The 24,861-nt window shown below is 45.9% G+C and overlaps 1 protein-coding gene across 3 annotated transcripts in view; it reads left to right on the top strand.

Moving 5' to 3' along the window:
- Positions 1-24,861, top strand: part of Loxhd1 (lipoxygenase homology PLAT domains 1) — a 168,216-nt gene that overhangs the window by 8,465 nt on the left and 134,890 nt on the right. For all 3 annotated transcript variants that reach the window (XM_052155668.1, XM_052155666.1, XM_052155665.1), the window contains exons 3-4: positions 3,588-3,668; positions 6,154-6,338. In XM_052155668.1, the coding sequence (XP_052011628.1) occupies positions 3,588-3,668; positions 6,154-6,338 (266 nt within the window). The remainder of the gene's footprint in view (positions 1-3,587; positions 3,669-6,153; positions 6,339-24,861) is intronic.

Genomic DNA, 24,861 nt, shown 5'->3' with positions numbered 1-24,861 from the left:
TTCTGCCTTACCCTAATTTGAGCACATTCCTGTTCCGTCTTCTGGGCCCTGGAACACAGACTCTCACTCCTTATCTGAAATAACCTAATTCCCATTTCAAGAAGATCTTTGCTCTCTGACTTCTGGGCAGCAAAGAATACGGCGTGTCCACTCAGTCTCCCACATGTGACCCTTCACCCAATCTTCTCCCCAGTGAGGTCCCTACAAAATAATTTCCAAAGGAAGTCCTTGTCTTCTGGGTTTTGTGTCCTTGTCCCCCTGTTACCCAGAAGGCCACTTGTTTAAGACATGGTAAAAGGATGGGATTTCATGTATTTTATGGCTTGTTTTCCCATTAAGAATTCACACCCCAGAGTGTTGGAGAATGCCTGGCATCTTAGGTTGGAGAGTCTGCCTTGGCTAAGATGCTGGGTACAGCCCTCTGAGGTTCTCTCTGAGGGAGGTCCCTGCTGAATGGTAGCATGGTCAGTGCCTTGAGCTACACTTTATTTGAGGATGGTGTGTAGAAGTCATGGTGGGTCCCTCCTTCCACTGGGAAATGTGAGGAAGCCCGTGTTTCTGTTTCTCCTGGGATTTCTAAGCCAGCCTTGGTCAGTTTTCTAAAGCAATTGCATTCTGATTTACTAGAAATGGGCTTTTCAGATCTGATCCCAGAGCAGGTGGGGCTGGGGGGGGGTTGTTTGGGATAGTTCTAGCCTCTCTCTGACAATGACCAGTCAATGGAGGTTGTCTGCAATCCTTTCTTCTCTGGAGACAGGGCTTTCCCCGTATGCCAAGAACAGGTTGGTCTCTATGGGACAGATACTAATGAAGTTCATATCACATCCAGGAACCATGCCAGTACCGACAGCATGGCCTTGAGCTGGCCTAGAGTGCCCCCTGCTCCTGCTGGCCATGGAAATCTTTCCCCCTGGGTCTGTGTTCCTCACTCCAGGCTGCAGAGTAGCAAGGGTTAGTTATTCACTAGCACAGTGGCACATGTGTTTAGGGCTCCCCTTTGCTGAAGGAAGCTTTCCGAACTCTCCTTCCTGAACCCTCATCAGAGGTACCACAGAAACCCAGCGTCTTCCCTCCCCTGGCTGAAATGGTCTGGGAACACTTCCCTCCTTGACCCCTGTTCCCTGTAGTCTATTTTCTAGGTTCTGCGCACCTTTAGAAGATGATGTCTACTATCCTCACAACGTCAGCCGGCCACTGGACTGAGTTGGGTGCTAGGGGTGTGTGTGAAGGGATCTGAAGTATGGGGAATCACAGAAGCAGTATGTGTTTCTTTGAAAAAATGTAAAAATTCATATAGTAAGACTTCATAGACTTAGCCTCTGGGTGTGGCATGGTACATTTGTGTAAATTCTCCCACTCATTGTTTTTAAATGAAGGTAGTGTCATCCTGTTTGTATTGATTGCTCTGCTCACAGATTCCATCTCAACATGGTTTTTTAAAGCTTGGATCATAAACGTCTTCAGGTGTTTTTTTATAATAGGATTCTTAATGGCTACAAAGCATTCAACCTTAGGGTGTTTACTTAAAGCAGAAACTCTTGTTGGTTTATTCTAAAAATCTGTTACTTTGTGCCGTGAATGAAAAAGAAAATATCACTTACTCACTTTCTTTGGTTTCTCATTCACAAAACACCAACGTGCAGTATCGATGTCCGTGCATTTTCCTTCCAAGTTACTTCCAGCTGTTGTGCCGGAGGAGCCAGGAGCTGGGGTGTCCTCTTCTTCTTCCTCAGATGCAAACCCCGCATCAGCAAGCACACCTCCAGGGGTACTGGTTCGGTTTGGTTCCATTTTCAACACTGGATCCAAAAGCTTTATCTTCCCAGGAAGGAGATCGAATCTTTCTTTGGAGGAAACATTTTGTCTGTGTACTTAGAGTGCCATTGCCCTGCTCCTCCCCCTCCCTAGACAAGCGCCCACCTGAGCTCAGATGCACACCAGCAGCCTGGGTGGCTCCGTTTCCTACAGCAAACCTAGATGCTCCCCCACCCCGTCTCCGCCCTTCTCTGTCCCAGGCTTTTCCTTGGGGCCCCTTTCCCTGACAAGGCTGCCTCAGTACCTCTTCCTGGGCTCTGTTCTTTTGTAGGAGGCTTGAACCCCACCCCATGGTGCCCTGCCTCTTAAGGAAACTTCCTCCCAAGGCGGATTGCTCTCCAAAATGGGTCCAACTTGCAGAAACCCAGCTTCTGGGCCCTGAAGAACCCGGAGGCCCCCTGTGCTTGACCCTCAGCCTGCGGCCTGGGGAGAAGGCCCTTCTCTCCTTTTATTTTGAAGAATGCAGACAGCCAGTAAATGCTGATAACTATAATCTTGGTTATTTAACACCCCATTGCTGTGACAGATACCTAAAACAAACTAGACCAGTTGGCTGCAGGTCAGCACCTGTTGTAAAGGAAATTGTTCAAATCACAGCAACCAGGAGGTGAAGAGTGGGAGAGGAGTCACCCCAGGGCCCCAATGTCCCCTTCAAGGGCATAGCCTCAGCGATCTGACTCCCCCCCCCCCCCCCACTGGGCTCTGCCTTTTTTTACTGTGCAGTGCTGGGCATCAAACCCAGGGCCTCATGCACGCCAGGAAAATGCTCTACCACTGGACTGCACTCCTAGGTCCAGTCTCTTAAAGGCTCCCAAACAGCAGTTGGGGTAGGTGTGGGTGTGAGATTTATTGAGGGCGTTGGGAATACCCAAAAGGTGTAAACCATCACACAGGCAAATGTCTTCGGTGCTTTTCTTTTCTCCTGGCTGTGTGCTGGGCCAAGAGCTCTGGCCAAGAGCATAGACCCTCATCACACCAGAGGGCTCAGCTGTGAGGCAGAAAGACCTGCTGGCAGATATGGGCTGTCACAGCTGGATTACCGGTCCACACCGAGCGTGAAATAGATGCCGGTTTGAGACTCTGACTCAGGTGTCCACGCCAGAAGATGCTGGGCCAAGTCCTCCAGCCTCCTGTGAAGGAAGCACTTGAATGTAGGGTGTGCAGAAGCTGGGACTGGCCTGGGGTCTACACTGCTTCACACCTCAGGTGTATTTCCTCTGACCGCACTGTTTGCCAGGTGTCAGTCATGATTCTCCTTACTGCATCTGCTTCCCTGGTTGCTGAGGGTGGGGGAAGGGATCCTTTTTCTTGTCACAATGGCAGGATCACCCAAGGTCTGCCTCTACTTGGGGCTGTCATGACAATTCTTCTCCCAGGACAGGGCAGGCGATGGTAAGCCGCAAGGGACCTTCAGATAAAGGACCCCAGACATCCATCTATCACTCTCTCCTCTTTCCTGAGCTGATTCCAGTTCTTCTACTAGATAGCGGTTTCCATGGCCACACAATGGTGCTGGTGTCAGCCACTGTGTTTGCCTTGGTGACTCATGGCAATGCTTAATTGAATTCCTGGATGTGAGCTTCAGCACGATTCTGCCTGTCCTTCCTCTCCTGGTCTCTGACCAGCTCAGGGAGAAAGCTCAAAACGGTAGCTAGTTGCATGCAGCCGTCCCAGTGACTGGGATATGGAGCAAGAAGAGGAAGCCAGCCTCTGGCTCTATTCCTGGGCCCATGAGACACGTTCTTCAGACTAACTGCACGTGTTCACCGCAGGAGCGAGTCTGCTTTCGAGAAAGCCAACGTTGACGTATTCCGGGTGCGAACCAATAATGTGGGCCTCATCTATAAAATCAGGTGAGAGTGTTCTCCCACCCCCACTACAGTGGTGCCGATCAAGGTTGACATTTTCTTGATGTTCAGTATCACTGGCTGCCCAAATCCCACCCCCTCCCTCAGATCCCAGAGCTCATAGCTCCCAGCAGGTCCCATTAGAGACTTGCTTTCATGGGCTAGGACAATTTGATACAATTTTCCAGTAGCACTAAAGCAAGATAATTGGGAGCAAACTTCTGGAGCCAAGCCCAAGGCCTGCTCTGTTGGTTTTTAGCTATAGGATTTTAGACAGTTTATCTTTCCATGTCTCTGCTTCCTCCTGTTTAAGAGTGGTGTTCCATCTATGTAATGCTAGGACTCACTGAGTTGGTGCACAGCACAGTCACTGGGAGACACTAAGCACTCAGCGAGGGTAAGCACTGATAAGCACCTTGTGAAGCCTTGAGATGGAGAATCCCCTTGATGTCTCACTGGGGGAGTTTCTGTGAACTGTATGAAAAGGGGTAACTATCCTGCCTTCCTCTGCTAACCAACGCTATTCGGGATGCTTGGGTTAGGGTCATCTGTGGTGTGATTACCTCTAACTGCAGTCTGGACAGGACTCAGATGCAGCCTCAACTCAGTCCTAGCTCTTCCCCCCCAACTAGAAAATCTGGGGACATGGAGTCCCTTTGCTGGGACAGGAGGAGGGCATAAGGGCTGGGCACTAGTTATGTGCAGGGAGGGGCACAGATATACAGAGAAGAAGGGCAAAGGAGGCTGGTGTGTGGGAAATGGTCTTTGACCAAAGTCTTGCTGGGGCTAAACTCTGTGCCAGGAAGAGGCCTGTAGAGGAGAGGCCCAGTGTAGAAGGCTGGCCATCTGTTGGTTGGGTTGTGGATTTTACTGGGCTGTGAACTTCTAGGATAAGGCCTCAAGTGTGATAAGCCAGCATGAGCTGTCCCATGTCCCATGAGGGCATTCTGGGGAAGATATTAGACAGAGGGTGGAGCTGTAGGAAGTGGGAAAAGATTTGGAACACGGATTCAGAAGAGTCTGTATCTATGTTCCCCAGTACAGAAGACATGTGGCTATTGTGCGCTTAAAATATAGCTGACTCACACCAAGTGTGTTGTGTGGATAAAACAGACACCGGGCTTTTTTTTTTTTTTTTTTTTTTTTTTAAAGACTTAACATAAGAAAAAGGATGTGGCACCTCACTTCCAGAAGATCCTGCTATACCACTCCTGGGCATATACCCAGAGGATTCCCCACCATGTAATAAGGATACATGCTCTACTATGTTCATAGCAGCCCTATTTATAATTGCCAGATGCTGGAAAGAACCCAGGTATCCCTCAACAGAAGAGTGGATACAAAAAATGTGGTATATCTACACAATGGAGTACTATTCAGCCATTAGAAACAATGAATTCATGAAATTCTTAGGCAAATGGATGGAGCTAGAGAACATCATACTAAGTGAGGTAACCCAGACTCAAAAGGTGAATCATGGTATGCACTCACTAATAAGTGGTTATTAACCTAGAAAACTGGAATACCCAAAACATAATCCACACATCAAATGAGATACAAGAAGAAAGCAGGAGTGGTCCCTGGTTCTGGAAAGACTCAGTGAAACAGTATTTGGCAAAACCAGAACGGGGAACTGGGAAGGGGTGGGAGGGAGGACAGGGGAAGAGAAGGGGACTTACGGGACTTTCGGGGAGTGGGGGGGGCTAGAAAAGGGGAAATCATTTGAAATGTAAATAAATTGTATCGAAAAAAAAAAGGATGTACAACATGTTGTTAAATAATTTTTTTACATGGTTATGTGGAAGCTACAATATATTATTAAAATCCATTCTACCAACTTCTCCCCATATCTTCAAAATCAAGGCTACTAGAAAAAATTAAGATTGTATGTGTGGTTTATGTGATGTTTCCATGGGACAATGTTGGTCAGGATGGGGATCCTTGGATGGTGAGACTAAGGGTGGTTCCTGCGGTGAGACTAAGAGAGGAACCTGATCAACTCAGAGTAACAGGGAGGGACAGCTCACACCAGGGGCCAAGTCTAAAGGCCTAGGCGGTTTCTGCTTTCTACTCATTCCGTCATGCGTTCCCTTCCTAAGTCTGGATCAGCTGCCTCTCCATCTAGACTCTGATAGGCTTCAAGACTTGATGTGTACCTTACCTAGGTATACATGCAGCTCGGGTCAGGGCAGACAGTGCAGTGCTGGCAGAGGCCGAGGTTAGGAAAGAGCCCAGGACCTGCCACGCCCACCCAAGATGCTCCTCCTGAGAGCTCCAGGGACTTTCACGCCCTGTGGAAGTATGGCAATATAATCACCATTCATGTGCACATCTAGCTTGCAGAATATCCCCATGAATGGATAAGGAGACTTAGAACCAAAGCAAGTAGATGACTGCGCCTCTCTCCGGAGACATCAATGGGTGTCCTTGTGTAAAGGGGGCAGCATCTCGGTTCTGCCACTGAAGTGGGGGTGTTGGCTTCTCGCCTCAGGATTGAGCATGATAACACAGGATTGAATGCCAGCTGGTACCTGGACCGAGTTATAGTGACCGACATGAAGAGGCCGCATCTCCGCTATTACTTCAACTGCAACAGCTGGCTGAGCAAGATAGAGGGAGACCGCCAGTGGTGCCGAGACCTGCTGGCCAGCTTCGACCCCATGGACATGCCCAGAGGTCAGTAGCTAGTCGTGTCTGCCCATTGTCCCTCCCTGCCTGCTCCTGGCTCCTTGCTGTGCTCTGGAAGCCCACCTTCCCCTCTTATCATGTTTCCGTGACTTGGACCACGGGGGAATCCCATCTGTGCTGGGCAGTGTTTGTGTGCCAAAGGGAAAAGGGACTTTGGGATGGGAGAAGAGAGACAATGTCCCTGTGGTCAGCAGAACAACACATTAGCAAACTTACCAGTTTCATCCTGGCACTGTCTCCAAGTGCCCCCTCTCTTCAGTCCCCCCTGGCAGAAGGAAGCAGATCCTCTATTCTCTGTGATTCTCCAGTTCTGCACCTACATCTGAATTTCCACGTCTCATGCAGCTTAGCACACCAGGCATTTCTGCACTAAACTTGCAACTTCACTGATTCTTAAAAAAAAATGTCATCAAGAGTTTATTTTCTTACGAAGCCAAATTTCATCATTGCACACAGTTTAGAAGATAGACACATGGAAATATAAAAAAGAATAATTTAATCACATCACCTGGAAAAATGCCACCCACCAGTGACAGATGAATTAATTTCTAGCCCTTTTTGTACATATGTGCTACAAAATAATGGGCTGGGATATCCTCTGTTCTATAGCATGGATATTTCGGTGGCCTTAAATATTACTTAACATTTCTATTTCCAGTGGCACTGTATTTTTTTAACCTGCCCTTAAGTTGTGGCATAGAAGACCACTAGAAAACACTGATATTTATGTTATGATTCATAACAGTAGCAAAATTGCAGTTATGAAGTAGTGATGAAACAAATTTTACACTTGGGGATCTCCACACCATGAGGAACAGTATTAAAGGGTCACAGCCTTAGGAAGGCTGAGAACTACGGTTGTAGAATGTGTCATGTGCTCATTACTCTGGTATTTGCTGAATACCTCATTATTGGACATCTATGTGCATTTCTCTTCTAGACAATACACCTAAATGTGACTTTGGGTTTTAAGACTCTTTCCTTATGACAGATTCCGAAGTGGAATTTCTAAGTCAGCGTGGACACATGGTTAAAGCTTTTAAAAAGTTATTTTGGTGTGTGTGTGTGTGTGTGTGTGTGTGTGTGTCTGTGTCTGTGTGTGTCTGTGTGTTATGCATGTGTATACAAATGAAAATTTGCCACAGTGCAAGTGTGTAGGTCAGAGGACAACTTGTCAGAGTTTATTCTCTCCTCCTACCATGTGGGTTCTGAGACAAAGCTCAGGTTGTCAGTCTTGGCAGCAAATGTGTTTGCCCACTGAGCCATCCTGCCGGTCTGGGGCAAGTTTGTGGTGGGCAATTCTAAATGGCCCAGGAAGTCAACATCAGATGGAACACAGTCCTACAAATGTAACACTGCCCACTTGGTTAGTGAAGTGTAATTTCTCAGCTGGGTCATAGAAGGGCTTTCTAATATTCTTTCTTTGGTGAACTAGAATGAATAATATTTTGTGTTTTGTAACAATTTTTCACTTTGGTCTTTGGTAAATTGTATTATATATGAGATTTACATAGTTATGAGAAATGTTGTGGATAATAGAATGTTCTCTCTTTCTTGGTGTGTCACTGTCTCTGTTTCTCTCTATCTCTGTCTCTCTCTCCCTGGTGTGTGTGTGTGTGTGCGTGCATGTGTGTGCGTGCGTGTGTGTGTGTGTGTGTGTGTGTGTGTGTGTGTACATAGGGGAATTGTCTGCTCATTGTTCTTTTCCTGTCTTTTCCTCTGGGGTGAACTGACAGATTCTCCTCACACCGTGCACATTCCAAGTTGCTGACAGAGTCCGTCAGGGCTGATTTGTATTAAACTGCCATCTCTTCCTTTTCTCTTTTCCCTTGCCATTTCCCCACTCTCAGCTCCCCATCTTTATTCCTGTCGGGAGAAGAGCTTCCTGGAAGTCCACGACTAAGGAAGCAGGGATGCAGGGGTGCAGCTCCGTGCTCCCGCAGCTTTCCATGGGGTCCCAGAGCCAACTGAGCAGATGTATGAGCTCTTCCTTGAGCTCAGCTTCGTCACTGGCTGCAGGTCACTAGGCTTTGATACTTCCAGGCTATAGTCCAGCTAAAGAAGTAACAAATCAGTCAATGAATCAATCAATGAATCAACAATGAATCTTCAAACATGGGTACAGCTGTATTAGTAGATAAAGGGTTAAGGCTTCTAGATGTTCACTTGGAATTCCACTGACTTGATATTTAGCTGCTACTGGAGGCTTTTGAGGATAAAAACAGGGAAGATGATTAGTTCTTCTCTCCAGGTAGGCGGAATATAAAAAACCTGGAGAGGAGACAGTAACCAGAGGATGGAAGACAATTTCAACATCTTATCAGCAATGTCCAGCACTGCCCAGAGGCCATGATTGTTTCACACACTTGTTACTCTTCTCTCCATCCCTGAGGGGCCCTGCTACAAGTTCTGACATCCAACTGAACCTTCTTTCATTTCTTCCTTTAGGGAAGGCAGATGCTCTAGCAGGTCTGGAGGACCCAAGGCAGAGCTGATGAGCCCACAGGCAGGCAGCTGTGGGATGGGAATGCAGAGTCTTTCTTTCTTTGTTTCTTTCTTCGTTCCTTGCTTCCTCTCCCCTCCTTCTCTCCCTCCTTCCCTCCCTCCCTCCCTTCCTTTTCCTTTATTTAATTTTTAAATTTTTTCTTTTCTTTTTTTTAATTTTCTATATTCTTTGTTTACATTCCAAATGATTTTCCCTTTCCCGGTTCCCCCCTCCCAGTAAGTCCCATAAGCCCTCTTCCCTCCGCCCATTCCCCAATCAACCCCCTCCCACTTCCCTGTCCTGGTATTCCCCTACATTGCTGCATCAAGCCTTTCCAGGACCAGGGCCCTCTCTTTCCTTCTTCTTGGGAATGATTTGAAATGTGAGTTGTGTCTTGGGTATTCAGAGCTTCTGGGCTAATACCCACTTATCAGTGATTGCATCCCATGTGTGTTCTTTTGTTAATGAGTTACCTCACTTAGGATGATATTTTCCAGATCCAACCACTTGCCTAAGAATTTCATGAATTCATTGTTTTTAATTGTTGAGTAGTATTCCTTTGTGTAAATATACCACATTTTCTGTATCCATTTCTCCACTGAGGGATATCTGGGTTCTTTCCAGCTTCTGGTTATTATAAATAAGGCTGCTATGAACATAGTGGAACATGTGTCCTTATTGCATGCCGGGAATCCTCTGGGTATATGGCCAGGAGTGGTATAGCAGGGTCCTCCAGAAGTTTTATGCCCAGTTTTCTTAGGAACCACCAGACTGATTTCCAGAGTGGTTGTACCAACTTGCATTCCCACCAGCAGTGGAGGAGTGTTCCTCTTTCTCCACATCCTCACCAACACCTACTGTCTCCTGAGTTCTTAATCTTAGCCATTCTGACTGGTGTGAGGTGAAATCTCAGGGTTGTTTTGATTTGCATTTCCCTAATGACTAATGATGTTGAACATTTCTTAAGGTGCTTCTCAGCCATTTGAAGTTCTTCAGGTGAGAATTCTTTGTTTAGCTTTGTACCCCATTTCTTAATAGGGTTATTTGGTTCTCTGGAGTCTAACTTCTTGAGTTCCTTGTATATATTGGCTATTAGCCCTCTGTCGGATGTAGGCTTGGTGAAGATCATTTCCTAATTTGTTGGTTGTCGTTTTGTCCTTTTGACAGTGTCCTTTGCCTTACAGAAACTTTGTAATTTTATGAGGTCCCATTTGTCAATTCTTGATCTTAGAGCATAAGCTATTGGTGTTCTATTCAGGAACTTTTCCCCTGTGCCCATGTCTTCAAGGGTCTTCCAAAGTTTCTTTTCTATTAGTTTCAGTGTGTCTGGTTTTATGTGGAGGTCCTTGATCCACTTGGAGTTGAGTTTAGTACAAGGAGATAAGAATGGATCAATTCGCATACTTATGCATGCTAACCTCCAGTTGAACCAGCACCATTTGTTGGAAAGGCTATCTTTTTTTCACTGGATGGTGTCAGCTCCTTTGTCGAAGATCAAGTGACCATAGGTGTGTGGGCTCATTTCTGGGTCTCCAATCCTATTCCGTTGATCTACCTGCCTGTCACTGTATCAATACAATGCAGTTTTAAACACTATTACTCTGTAGTACTGCTTGAGGTCCGGGATACTGATTCCCCAGAAGTTCTTTTACTGTTGAGAATAGTTTTAGCTATCCTGGGTTTTTTGTTATTCCAGATGAATTTGAGAATTGCTCTTTCTAACTCTATGAAGAACTGAGTTGGGATTTTGATGGGGATTGTGTTGAATCTGTATATTGCTTTTGGCAAGTTGGCCATTTTTACTATATTAATCCTGCCAATCCATGAGCATGGAAGATTTTTTCCATTTTCTGAGGTCTTCTTCGATTTCCTTCTTCAGAGACCTGAAGTTCTTGTCATACAGATCTTTCACTTGTTTGGTTAGAGTCACACCAAGATACTTTATATTGTTTGTGGTTATTGTGAAGGGTGTCATTTTCCTAGTTTCTTTCTTGGCCTGCTTATCCTTTGAGTATAGGAAGGCTACTACTGATTTGCTTGAGTTGATTTTATAACCAGCTACTTTGCTGAAACTGTAGGAGTTCTCTGGTGGAGTTTTTTGGGTCACTTAAGTATACTATCATATTATCTGCAAATAGTGAGAGTTTGACTTCTTTCTTTTCAATTTGTATCCCTTTGACCTCCTTATGTTGTCTAATCGCTCTAGCTAGGACTTCAAGTACTATATTGAAAAGATATGCAGAGAGAGGACAGCCTTGTCTAGTCCCTTATTTTAGTGGGATTACTTCAAGTTTCCCTCCATTTAGTTTGATGTTGACTACCGGTTTGCTGTATATTGTTTTTACTATGTTTAGGTATCGGCCTTGAATTCCTGTTCTTTCCAAGACTTTTAGCATGAAAGGATGCTGAATTTTGTCAAATGCTTTTTCAGCATCTAATGAAATGACCATGTGTTTTTTTTTTCTTTGAGTTTGTTTATGTAGTGGATTGCATTGATGGATTTCCATATATTGAACTATCCCTGCATCCCTGGGATGAAGCCTACTTGATCGTGGTGAATGATCATTTTGATGTATTCTTGGATTCAGTTGGCAAGAATTTTATTGAGTATTTTTGCATCGATATTCATAAGGGAAATTGGCCTGAAGTTCTCTTTCTTTGTTGGATCTTTGTGTGGTTTTGGTAACAGCATAATTGTGGCTTTGTAGAACGAGTTGGGTAGTGTTACTTCTGTTTCTATTTTGTGGAATAGTCTGTAGAGATTGGTGTTAGGTCTTCTTTGAAGGTCTGATAGAATTCTGCACTAAAACCATCTGGCTTTGTGCTTTCTTTGGTTGGAAGACTTTCTATGACCCCTTCTATTTCTTTAGGGGTTATGGGTCTGTTTAGATGATCTATTTAATCCTGATTTAATTTTGGTATTTGGTATCTGTTTAGGAAATTGTCCATTTTCTCCAGATTCTCCAGTTGTGTTGAGTATAGGCTTTTGTAGTAGGATCTGATGGTTTTTGAATTTCCTCAGTTTCTGTTGTTATATCCCCCTTTCCATTTCTAATTTTGTTAATTTGGATATTGTCTCTGTGCCCTTTGGTTAGTCTGGCTAAGGGTTTATCTATCTTGTTGATTTTCTCAAAGAACCAGCTCCTGGTTTTGTTGATTCTTTTGTATGGTTCTCTTTGTTTCTACTTGATTGATTTCAGCCCTGAGTTTGATGATTTCTTGTCTTCTACTCCTCCTGGATGAATTAGCTTTTTTTTTGTTCCAGGTCTTTCAGTTGTGCTGTTAAGCTGCTAGTATATGCTCTCTCCATTTTCTTTTTGGAGGCACTTGGGGCTATGAGTTTTCCTTTTACCACTGCTTTCATTGTGTCCCATATATTTGGGTATTTGTGCCTTCATTTTCATTAAATTTTTAAAAAATCTTTGATTTCTTTCTTTATTTCTTCCTTGACCAAAGTATCATTGAATAGAGTATTGTTCAGCTTCCATGTGTATGTGGGCTTTCTGTTGTTTTTGTTGCTATTGAAGACCACTCTTACTCCATAGTGATCTGATAGGAGGCATGGGATTATATTGATCTTCTTATATTTGTTAAGGTCTGTCTTGTGACCAATTATATGGTCGATTTTGGAGAAGGTACCATGAGGTGCTGAGAAAACGGTATATTCTTTTGCTTTAGGATGAAATGTTTATATATTATATATATATATATATATATATATATATATATATATATATATATATATATATATATATGTGTGTGTGTGTGTGTGTGTGTGTGTGTGTGTGTGTGTGTGTTAAATCCAATTGGTCCAAAGCTTCAATTAGTTTCACCGTGTCCCTATTTAGTTTTTGTTTTCCTGATTGAGGAGAGTGGAGTGTTGAAGTCATCCACAATTATTGGTATAGGTGCAATGTGTGCTTTGAACTTTAGTAAAGTTTCTTTTATGAATGAGGGTGCCCTTGCATTTGGAGCATAGATGTTCAGAATTGAGAGCTCTTCTTGGTGGAGTTTTCCTTTGACCAGTAAGAAGTGTCCTTCCATGTCTTTTTTGATGACTTTAGGTTGAAAGTCAGTTCTATCTGATATTAGAATGGCTACTCAGGCTTGTTTCCTGAGACCATTTGCTTGTAAAATTGTCTTCCAGTCTTTGACTCTGAGGTAGTGTTTGTCTTTGATACTGAGGTGTGTTTTCTGTATGCAGCAGAATGTAGGGTCCTGTTTGCATATCCAGTCTGTTAGTCTATGCCTTTTTATTGGGGAATTGAGTCCATTGATGTTAAGAGATATTAAGGAATAGTGATTATCACTTCCTGTTATTTTTTGATGTTATTTTTATATTTGAGTGGTTATCTTCTTTTGGGTTTGATGGAAGAAGGTTACTATCTTGCTTTTTCCAGGGTGTAGTTTCCCTCCTTGTATTGGTGTTTTCCACCTATTATCCTTTGTAGGACTGGGTTTGTGGAAAGATATTGTGTAAATTTGGTTTTATCATGGAATATCTTAGTATCTCCATCTATGGTGATTGAGAGTTTTGCTGGGTATAGTAGTCTTGGCTGGCATTTGTGTTCTCTTAGAGTCTGTATGAGATCTGCCCAGGATCTTCTAGCTTTCATGGTCTCTGGTGAGAAGTCTGGTATAATTCTGATAGGTTTTCCTTTATATGTTACTTGGCCTTTTTCTCTTACTGCTTTTGGTATTCTTTCTTTGTTTAGTACATTTGGGGTTTTGATTATTATGTGACGGGAGGTATTTCTGTTCTGGTCCAGTCTGTTTGGAGTTCTGTAGGCTTCTTGTATATTCATGGGCATCTCTCTCTTTAGGTTAGGGAAGTTTTCTTCCATAATTTTGTTGAAGATAATTGTTGGCCCTTTAAGTTTTAAATCTTCACTCTCATCTATACCTATAATCCTTAGGTTTCATCTTCTCATTGTGTCCTGGATTTCCTGGATGTTTTGGGTTATAAGCTTTTTGCATTTTCTATTTTCTTTGACTGTTGAGTCAATGGTTTCTATGGTATCTTCAGCATCTGAGATTCTTTCTTCTAGCTCTTGTATTCTGTGTACTTGGCGCTGCCTGTCTGGTCCGTGTGGGAGCCAAGGAGATGGAGACACCCTCCCCTTCTTTCTTTTTCTTTTGCTTATTCACTTTACATCCCACTCATTGCCCCCTCCTGGTCAACCCCTCCTATAATCCTTCCCCCATCCTCCTCTCTTTCTTTTACTGGGTGCCTCCCAGTCCCCATCCCCCACATATCAAGTCTCTGTGAGACTAGGAGTATCCTCTCCCACTGAGGCCAGATAAGCCAGCTCAGCTTGAAGAATATATCCCACATCCAGGCAACAGCTTTAGGGATAACCCCTTCCTCCACTTGTTCAGGACCCACATGAAGACCAAGTTGCACATCTGCTACATATGTAGGCTCTGGGTCCAGTCCCTATGTGTTCTTTGGTTGGTGGATCAGTCTCTGCTTAGTTGACTCTGTTGGTCTTCCTGTGGAGTTCCTAGCCTCTCCAGGGCCTGTGATCCTTTTTCCTAAAATTTCACAAGAGTCCCCAAGTTCTACCCACTGTTTAGTTGTGGTCTCTCAATCTCTCTGAGTCAGCTACTGAGTGGAGCCTCTCAGAAGACAGTCATGCTAGACTCTTGTAACAGAGTATCATTAATAGAGTCAGAGATTAGTGCTTGCTCACAGGGTGGGTCTCTAGCTGGGCCTGCTATTGGTTGGACATTCTCTCAGTCTCTGTTCCTTTCCTGTATTTCTTGTAGACAGGATAAATTTTGCATTGAAAGTTTTGTGGGTGGGTTGGTGTTTCTATTGCTCCACTGGGTTTTCCACCTGGCTGCAGGAGGTGGTCTCTTCAGGTTCCATATCCCCAATGCTGTGAGTTACAGCTAAGGTCACCTCCATTGATTCTTGGGTGCCTCTCCATCCCTGGTCTCCGTCTCATCCTGGAGATGCTCCCTACCTCCCCATTTCTGTCACTTAACAGATTTCCTCCATCTGACAGAGGGAAGGCAGGACCTTAAGCAGGCCCTGGGAGATTCCTCTAAGCTCATTTCAAGCTTTGAGACAAGCACAGGAAAGCTTTCCCTCTGGGTGGCAGTAGAGAGCAGCAGTGGGCACAGGACAAGATGTCAGATGGCCTTTTCCTGGGAAGCTCCTCTGTAAATTCACTTCCTGGGCAAGTGCCCCACATGTTCCTAACTTTTAGGGAGATAGTCTTTGTCTCAGTTAACATTACTATTGCTGTGAAGAGACTGTGAGCACAGCAACCCTTCTAAAGGAAGACATTTAATTGGGGTTGGCCTCTAATTCAGAGGTTTAGTCCCTTACCCGCCTTGGTGGTGCATAGGCAGACAGTGCTGGAGAAGAGCTGAGAGTTCTGTGTCTTGATCCAAAAGCAGCAGTAAGTGACTGTGACACACTAGTCAGGCTTGAACTTCTGAGACCTCAAAGCCTGCCGCCAGCGACACTTCCTCCAACAAGGCCACATCTACTCCAACAAGGCCATACCTCCTGATAGAGGCACTCCCTCTGAGCCTATGGGGGCCATTTTATCCAGACGATCACAGCTGTGGTAGGGAGCCTTCTCCTTTAGTCGAGCCCAGTGAATAGCTAGAGGAGTTTAGGAAAGGTAGAGGTGGGAGGTCGGTCACAAAGTATGTAGACACTGATTAACCTTACACTTCACAGATGAAGGACTTTAAGATGGAAAACCTCACACCTAAGTTTGGTTTCTTAGCTGCTGTTAGTGGGTTGAGAAATACCCCTTATAGCTCCAGGCAGCACAACCCACAGGAAGAGCTTATCCTCTGCTTGTCTGAGTCTGGCCTCAGGTTTTGGGGACCCATGGCAGGAGCTTACTTAGGCATGTGCCTCCCCAATCCACTCCAGGATTCCCAAACCTTAGTCACTCATATTCCACCTTCGAAGGTTTTCCCTTCTTCAATCACCGTGTACATTAGTCCTGGTTCTCCCTTACTCACCTTTAATAGCCTCAGAGGCTTGTCTGAAACACAAAGGTGTACCACGTCCATAAAGAAACACCGCTCTCCATTCTGTGAATACCAGCTACATACCTGGACACAGTGATATGAACATGCCTTACTAGGTAACTCTAGTGCACCAATACTGCCATCTCCCAGACCACCGAGTATGCAGATTGCATCTGGGGAAATATCATTGACTCTCTTCTGAAAGCAGAGACAGCAGAGGAAAAGGTAGGGCACGGGAATGTCAAGCATAATTGCCTCCCTTACGAAGTCCTTGTTTAACTGGTCCTGTATCTTCGAGGACTACGATGAGGCTAGGAAGGTCCTAGCAGGTGTTAATCGAACTGAGGTTTATCCAAGGACAAATCGATATTTCTGAAAGGACTGGGCCTAGAATGGGGCTCTGCCTATCCTCGGCTGAACTGCTTACTGTCTATGTCTTAGTCAGGGCAAGATCAAGGGCAAACTGGCCTGGTTTTGTGAGAGCTAATGGAGTCTCGGAGGTCATCGGCTCCACCCTCCCGTTGTCCTGGGTGTCCCTTTCCTGCCTTTACACCAGCTCTTCTTAAGTGGTGGGCAATTCTCAGGCTCCCAGAGTGACCCCCATCCCTGCAAAGTGGCACTGATAATTAGAAAGCTAGTTTTGAAATTAAAGCCCACATATTCTCCCGGAGTCTTCTGCTTGCCTTGCTTGACAAACATTTGGCGCATGCATTCAGCGAAGGGTTCTCCCGGCTAGAACGCAGGTTTGGAGATGGGGAGAGGAGGTTCTCCAGGTCAGGTTGAGAAGCTCTCTTACTCCTTAATTTTAGTGCAACATACTGTTATGGACACCCCAGTCAGATATAGGGGTCCCTGGGATGAGGTTCCTCAAAGGCTAGGTGGGTAAGGGTTTGGTGGTGACAAACAGAAACAAACACAGAGGCAGTTTGGATCTGAGTGTCACCACCAAATCCTTACCCACCTAGCCTTCGAGGAACCTTGTCCCAGGGACCCTCTGGGGCATACTGGGGTGGTGACTTAGTCCGGGTTTCTATACCTGCACAAACATCATGACCAAGAAGCAAGATGGGGACAAAAGGGTTTATTTAGCTTACACTCCCAAATTGCTGTTCATCACCAAAGGTCAGGACTAGAACTCAAGCAGGCCAGGAAGCAGGAGCTGATGCAGAGGCCATGGAGGGATGTTTCTTCCTGGCTTGCTTCCCCTGGCTTGCTCAGCTTGCTTTCTTATAGAACCCAAGACTACCAGCCCAGGCATGGTACCACCCACAAGGGGCCCTTCCTGCTTGATCACTAATTGAGAAAATGCCCACAGCTGCATCTCATGGAGGCACTTCCCCAACTGAAGCTCCTTTCTCTGTGATAACTCCAGCGTGTGTCAAGTTGACACACAAAACCAGCCAGAACAGGTGGTTTATGACAACATAATTTTTTTTCTTTCAGGAAGTTCCTTTAATGGAGATTTACATTTACATACATTTTAAAAATGGCCATTTCAGCCATTTTAATGGCATAGTTCAGCGGCCGTAAGCGTATTCAAGCTGTCTTATAACCAGCCCCACCATCTACCTCCAGAGCCTTTCATCTTCCCAAACTGAGACTCTGGCGTTATTTACCTCAGGCACAAATCTCTCCTCCAGGCCCCAGTCACCTCAGGTCTGCTTTCTGTTTCTCTGAATTCAATGACTCATGTGAATGGGAGCTGCAGTAACTGTCCTTACACTCCTGGCTCATTTCACTTAGCACAAAGCCCTCAAGCTTCATCCACCCCTAGCCTACCTCAGAACTTGACTTATTTTTAAGTGGATCGTACTTAATTGAATAAACTGCATCTTTATTCATTAATTTTCTCTCCTGGGCTCTTGGACATACATGCACAAACACACTATCTCTCATCTATTTATCTATCATCTGTCTATCTATTACCTATCTATTATGTATCTATTATCCATCTATTACCTATCTGAGAGAGAGAGAGAGAGAGAGAGAGAGAGAGAGAGAGAGAGAGAGAGAGAGAGAGAGATTTGGGTTGTTGGTACATTTTGACCATATTTTTTTATTTTTTTTTATTTTGTTTTTTTTTGAGACAGGGTTTCTCTGTGTAGCCCTGGCTGTCCTGGAACTCACTCTGTAGACCAGGCTGGCCTTGAACTCAGAAATCCACCTGCCTCTGCCTCCCAGAGTGCTGGGATTACAGGTGTGTGCCACCACCGTCCGGCCATTTTGACCATTGTTGATAAAGCTTTTGGGAACATGGGTGGACAGATGAGTTACTGCTCTCAGTGCTGCCGGATGCACACCCGGGAATAGATTAGTTACCATTACACCATGTTGTGATACTGTACTGAAGTTTGAGAAATCACCATGCTGTTTTGGATGGCATTTGTAAAATTTTTCATTCTCTCCTAAAGTGTTGAGAGCCCCAGTTTCCCTGCATCACGACCAACTTATACCTCTTAGTGGTCCTGATTTGCATTTCCGTAATGATTCATAATATTGATGATACCTTTAGATGTGCTTCTTGGTCGTTTGCATATTTTTGTATTTCATGTCAGAACTTTCCATTCCAATTCTTTGCTCGTGTTTTAGATATCAAATTGTTTGATTTTTGTGCTTGTTGAGTTGTAGTTCTTTATTTTTCTAAGTATTAACCTTGAATCAGATATAAGATTTATAAATACTTCTCTCACATCCACCCAGTCGCCTTTCTCTCTTGGTAACTGACTACATTTGAAGGCTATTTTGGTTCTATCTTATCGGTCAATATATTCACCCTTAAGTCCGTCACTCCTGCTGCTTTGAAATCAGAAGGCGTGAAACCTGCATGTTTTTATTTTTTTCAAGATCGTTTTGTCTACTCGGTATCTCTGAATAGTGCACTTCTATTTATTCATTCTGCATGGTCTTTAAATGCTCTTAACAATGAATTACATCATGTTAATTTTGCAGTCAAAGGCTTCTGTTTGCCTGGAGACAAGAGAGCATCTGCTGCTCTCCAAGGTTTCAATTCCTGCCCAGTAACTCAAGGCCACTGGGAAAGCATTCTGGGTTCTCCTAACTCATTCCCACGTGAGTCAGCGGCACTGACCCCACTCACAGTGGGGTCCCCGTTCTGTCCAGCTTCGCTAGCGTTGCAGGCAATGTGGTCCATCAGGCACCACACACAATTAAGCAATTCGGGTACACATGGGGCTCGCACAGAGACTTGGCAGCCGTCCCCACGATTGTCTCCCACTTAGAGGGGATACCAGGGTGCCTGGCATCTTCTGGAACTTGCGGAAGGCTGGCAGCCACCTCTCCAGCATATTTGCATTTATTATCCCTAGGAACTCAGGCTTAGCCATTCACCTGCCTCAGGAGTGCTGTGAATTTTCTCTTTCCATCTGCCTGTTGGCACCGGTCCGTTCTCACGGATGCTGGACCCTCTTCCTGGAAGGGCTCTCGTGTCTGATCTGGAATGGCTCACCTTCTCCCTCTCAACACCTAGAATCAGAGGGGCAGAGCAGCCATGGTGCTGTCTCCACAGCTATGGAAACCCCGGGCCTGAAGCCAAGTTCAGTCTCCCACACTCTGAAGGCACAGCATCCTCCTTAGCAGCTGCCAAAGCAAACCTCTCGGGCTGACAGCGTGGGATGAAACTCCCAGGTGTTTTGAAATGGAAAAATAGCTAAGGAACACCACATCGCAGGGGTGACTGTTTGCCTCCTTGGTTCTAATGACCAAATATGTGTCTCTCTCTCTAACTAAGCCCGGGCCACACCCAGAGTAACACTGGGGTGTCCTACCCCCCACCCCACCATCTGCCTCTTCAATTGATTTCTAAGGGCTTGTATGAGCATCAGTTGGCAATAGGTCTGTGTGTATGGGGGAGGGCTATGTGTACTGCCTCACCTATAAAGACAGCAGCAGACAGGTGCCAAGAGCTCTCTCCTGGAGGCAGAGCTCTTGGTCTGGGGTCTGCTATCTCTCATCAGCCCCTGTGTGACTTTGAGCAAGTCACTTGTGCTGTCTACGGTTCTGCTTCCTTATCTTACCAGAAAACCACACTAGATGTCCCTTGAGGCCCCATACTATGTTTGGTCTCTGTACAGGCTGGTGTTGTGTGTCGACTTGACACAGGCTGGAGTTATCACAAACAAAGGAGCTTCAGTTGAGGAAATGCCTCCATGAGACCCAGCTGTAAGACATTTTCTAAATTAGTGATCAAGGGGGGTGGGCCCATTGTGGGTGGTGCCATCCCTGGGCTGGTAGACTCGGGTTCTATAAGAAAGCAAGCTCAGCAAGGCAGAGAAGCGAGCCAGTAAGAAACATCCCTCCATGGCCTCTGCATCAGCTCCTGCTTCTTGACCTGCTTGAGTTCCAGTCCTGACTTCCTTTGGTGATGAACAGCAGTGTAGGAAGTGTCAGCTGAATAAACCCTTTCCTCCCCAACTTGCTTCTTGGTCATGATGTTTGTGCAGGAATAGAAACCCTGACTAAGACAGTTTTTCCTCACGCTGTGTTTTTGGACTCTTCCGGGCTTCTCACTCACTGATTTTAAACTTTCCTCCGTGATGTCACCTCTGTTGTGACATTCTCAGGCACAGTACATACCCACTGTCAATAAGCCCAAAGCAGAGTTACACAGGCTGTGACTGCAGAGCCAATAGGCCTCACTGATCCAAGGACACCCAGGACACACACTTGAGGCTGAGGCAGGGCATGGGGAATACTGACAGATGCTGTAGAAATGTCTGAGCTTGGTGAAGTTTGACAGGATAATGGCGTCCTCCTAGGCATGCCCAGCACTGGGTCTTAGAGAGTTTGCCTTAGCAGTCTGTGTAGTCCGGCACAGGACAGGGCAGCCTTTTCCTGGCTTTCTCACTCGCCAGCATACTGTTACCTCAAGTTTCTGGCTACAGTTTAGGTCCAACCCACAACATCCTAGAAAAGTAGAGATGATTGTGTGGCTTCAACTAGCACCGATTCCATGCCACATCGTTCCGCGGAAGCTCTGTCATCTGACCATGGGACAGTCCTCAGAGACGCAGCATCACATTCTATCCAGGCTGGCAGACTGTTCACCACCCAGGCTGTCAGAACTTAGGCTTCACAGCTCACAAACACGTCACACTCGGACACAGTCATGAGTGGAAGGAGAAGGCCCTCATGTCGGGAGGACCCAGACTCACCTCTCCCTGACTTCCAACTGGCTCCCATTTCCTTGGCTTTGTTAGGATCACACCCTCTAAGACACATTGAATCATCTCTGATGGATTAGTAGGGGCTGCTGCGGCCAGTATTGTCACGTGCTTCACAAAGACCAAGGGGGGCTTCTTTGAGATGCTTCTCTCAAGAAGTGCAAGTGTCTTCCTCACAGGTAGGAAGGTGAGTGGCACTTATATCAGGACTGCCAGGCTAACTGACCCCCCCCCCGCCCCCATTTCTTATGTATTACTGAGCTGTCAGTCCAGATCCTCAGGCTAATATATTGTGTTCGCTCTCACCGCTACTATTTCTCTTGGGAGTTTTATCAGGTAACGAGGCATCACACCTGTGTTGTGCCACACAATGATGGCACACCAAATTAGATGTGCACAGAGTCTCGGTGAGACTGTGTCAGGCATGGTGCCCTGGGTATGTCTGACGAAAGGATGGCTTAAACAGCAGTTGTGGTTAGCGTAGGAAGGGCATCTGCAAAATGTATTGACCAGCAGTGGGTCACGGCCTCCCAGAGGACTGTGTGGTGCCTACACCTGCGCCAAATGACAGTTGCTAGGTGACTGATGCAAAGAAACAACCATGAGGCTCTGCCAAGGTAATCAGTAGTTATGGCCTTTCTGGGTACCACTGAATAATTAAATAATTGTATCGGGTGCCAGGGGATAAAACCATAGGGTAATTCAACCACTCCTTCTGAGATCTAACACTGGGAGAGAAACACTGAAATGGATGTGCATCTCAAGTCCTGGCTCTGGCTTGTCCAAGCCAGCAGCAATGGAACCCGGGGCAGATCACGGCTCCTCTGCCATCCCTGCCTCCCCTTGGGAACCGCTGGACAGGGAGGTCTGGGGTTCAGTAGGACTAGAACGCGGGTGTGTGTAGGGCAGGAAGAGACCGCCCTTGATGCTCCTCCCCTGCCGTGAGCACTTCTCCATCGTTGATTTTCATCCTCTCACTTCATGGTCTCCATGGTCAGAGTCTAGCTACACCAGTCCACCGTCCAGACACTCAGCGCTGTCCTTTAAACCTGAAATGTTCTCTATAGGTTCACATTTTGAACATCTGCTCTCCAGCTGATGTTGCTGGATTGGGAAGCCATGGAACCTCAGGGAGGTGGGGCCAGGCTGGCAGAGGTGGATCACCAGAGGAGGACCTTTGAAGGTTATACCTGGCCCCTGCTTTCTGGTTCACTGTGACGGGAACAACCTTCATCACGTGGTCCAACCTCTGTACTGAGCTGTGCTCCTGAGCCTCCCTGACCACGGAGGACCCTAAGAACTCTCTGAACCAGTGAGCCTGGATAAACCTCTCTTCCTTATGCTGGTTCTGTGAGGCTGCGCGTTCACCTGGATTCAGAAGTCACTAACACAGAGGCAGTCTCAGCAAGACGCGTGGAGGTGGCAGCTGGCCTGTCTCCTCCCTTCTCCCACATTCGGAACCATTCTGGTTCTTGTGACTGAGACCCAGGCTGCAGCTTTCAGTCCCTTAGAATTGGCGAGGACTCACCGTGCCGCCATCCCGTCTAGGATCCCGGCAGACTAGAGACAACTGTGAATGGGCTCTCGGCCTCCACAACATCTGGAGCTTACAGGGAGAACCTCTCTTCTCGGCTTTCCTCCCCCTCTCTCTGACATTTCCCCATCACCCAGCTTCAAGCCTCGCCAGGGCTCTGTTGGCCGCGGGTGCCCTGTGAGAGAAGCTTGAGATTCCTTGTAACCCTGTAGCGGGGGCTCCGTTCCCACAGCGCTTTGGGCAGGGAGAGTGAGCCAGGCCTGCAGCATTTGCCTCCGCTGACCCCGCGGCAGCTTCCCGCCCGCCCACGCCATCTGCTCCCACCCAGCACGGCAGATCATCCCCGGGAAGAGTGGGAAGAGAGAACCGCTCACAGTGAGGCTTCGCTGAGGCATGAAAGAGAATTTTAGGACTAAATGGGATTTTATCAACTCCTCCTCCACTTTACAGAAGAGAAAATGGAAACCCAGGGGAGCCAAGCAAGCAGCTGTTGGCTGTTGGTCACAGCCCGACTGTGGGGCAGAGCAGGAGCCCTGGGCTCACGCTGCTCTCGAGCACATTCATTCAGTGACTGGATGAATGAACTGTTTTGCTAATTCTATGCGTCAAAGCCTGTGCACACACAGTGGATGTGTGTAACGCTCTCTCTACAAGCTTAGACGCTTCCAAGGACGGTCAATAGTCACGGTGCAGAGAACCCATATGTTCTACATGGGTATGACTCAGGCTAATGAGAGCATGGAGGAAGTGGAATCAGGAGGGCTTCATGGAGGAGGTGTAGCTCAGGCTGAATTCACGGTGGGGAGGCCTTTGCTAGGCTTCCAACAGAGCGAGAGCTCTTGGGGAAAACTGCACTCTGTTGGCTCGGTCTCCCGGTCCTCTCCAGCCCCAGCACTGCTGAGGCCTCTGCTCAGGACCACGGCCAGCTACAGGCTGCTTCAGCCAAGCAGCCAGAGCCTCTGGAGAAGGCATGGCGTTACAGATTTCCTTCAAACTTGCTTATTTTGATTTTGTTGTTGTTGTTGTTGTTGTTGTTGTTGCTGTTGTTGTTGTTGTTGTTCGTTTTTTGAGACAAGGTTTCTCTGGTGGGGCTGTCCTGGAACTTGCTCTGTAGACCAGGCCTGCCTCTGCCTCCTGAGTGCAGGGATTAAAGGTGTGCACCACTACAGCCCACAGTTATTTTTGATTCTTAAACGGGTATTTTGAAAACAACTCCTCCTTCATTTATGGAAATAGAAGATTTTCTATTCTACATTTTGTACCCAAGAAGAGAGGAACTTTTGGTCAGACTCTGCCTTGGCCTTAATTAACCCTGTTGTCCAGTCCACTGCCAGTGGCTTCCCCGTAGCCCTCCCCTGGATTCCAGGTGAGGCTTGGAGTGATCTCAGCGAGAGTCTCAGAAAGGTGCCTACTTCTTAGGGGCTGGAAGTCAACCCTTGGATTTTAAGTCTCTTTCTTCCACCACGTAGTCCTCAATTCTCTCTCCAGCCTCCTGGAGAGCTTTGGCGTCAAAGCCAGCATCAGGCACACAGGAAATTGGCAGCCGTTCTCAAGGGTTTCTTGCAAACCAGAGGCTAAGGCTACAGTGTTGACCATAGGTGACTTTGTTCTCTAGTTCTGATGATAGGAAAAAGCATGGCTTACAAATGCAAAGTACTGAAAAATGTGTACAAAAATAATTAAAATGTTTATGATTTTGAAGATAGTAGGAGTAGCTAATTTTTATTTGGCACTTATGACAGGTGTAATTTTAATAAATTGACTATCATCTATCTATCTATCTATCTATCTATCTGTCTATCATCTGTCTATCTATTCATCTATCTATCATCTGTCTATCCATCTGTCTGTCTATGTTTGTATGTATATACATATGTATGTATGTATGTTTGTATGTATGTATGTATGTATGTATCTATCTATCTATCTATCTATCTATTTATCTATCTATCTATCTGTCATAAGGTACATTTAGTATTCACAGTGACCTCTGAGGAAGGCATTATTACTCTCTGCACTTACGGACGATGTTTCTCAGAGTTACCCCTCTGTAAACATGGAGCCAGGAGTAATTCCAGTGCTGGAAACCAGTCCCTGTGCAAGATTGCTGTGGAATCACCCTTTGATGAATTTGTCCCCTGTTCTATTTTTCCCCAAAAATTTGGATTCATGAATATATTAAAATAATATCTTAGTTTAGACTCAGGTTTGTAAGCATCTTTTTACTCAGTGTTGCCAAACAGTGAAGCCATTTTGAACACATTATTAAAACCTCAGAGTCACCCATAATGCATTGCTGTCACATCACAGTAA

The sequence above is a fragment of the Apodemus sylvaticus genome, chromosome 13 (assembly GCF_947179515.1).
Source record: "Apodemus sylvaticus chromosome 13, mApoSyl1.1, whole genome shotgun sequence".
NCBI lineage: Eukaryota > Metazoa > Chordata > Mammalia > Rodentia > Muridae > Apodemus > Apodemus sylvaticus.
The sequence above is the reverse complement of the archived record's forward strand: the minus strand, read 5'-3'. Positions and strand labels throughout refer to the sequence as shown.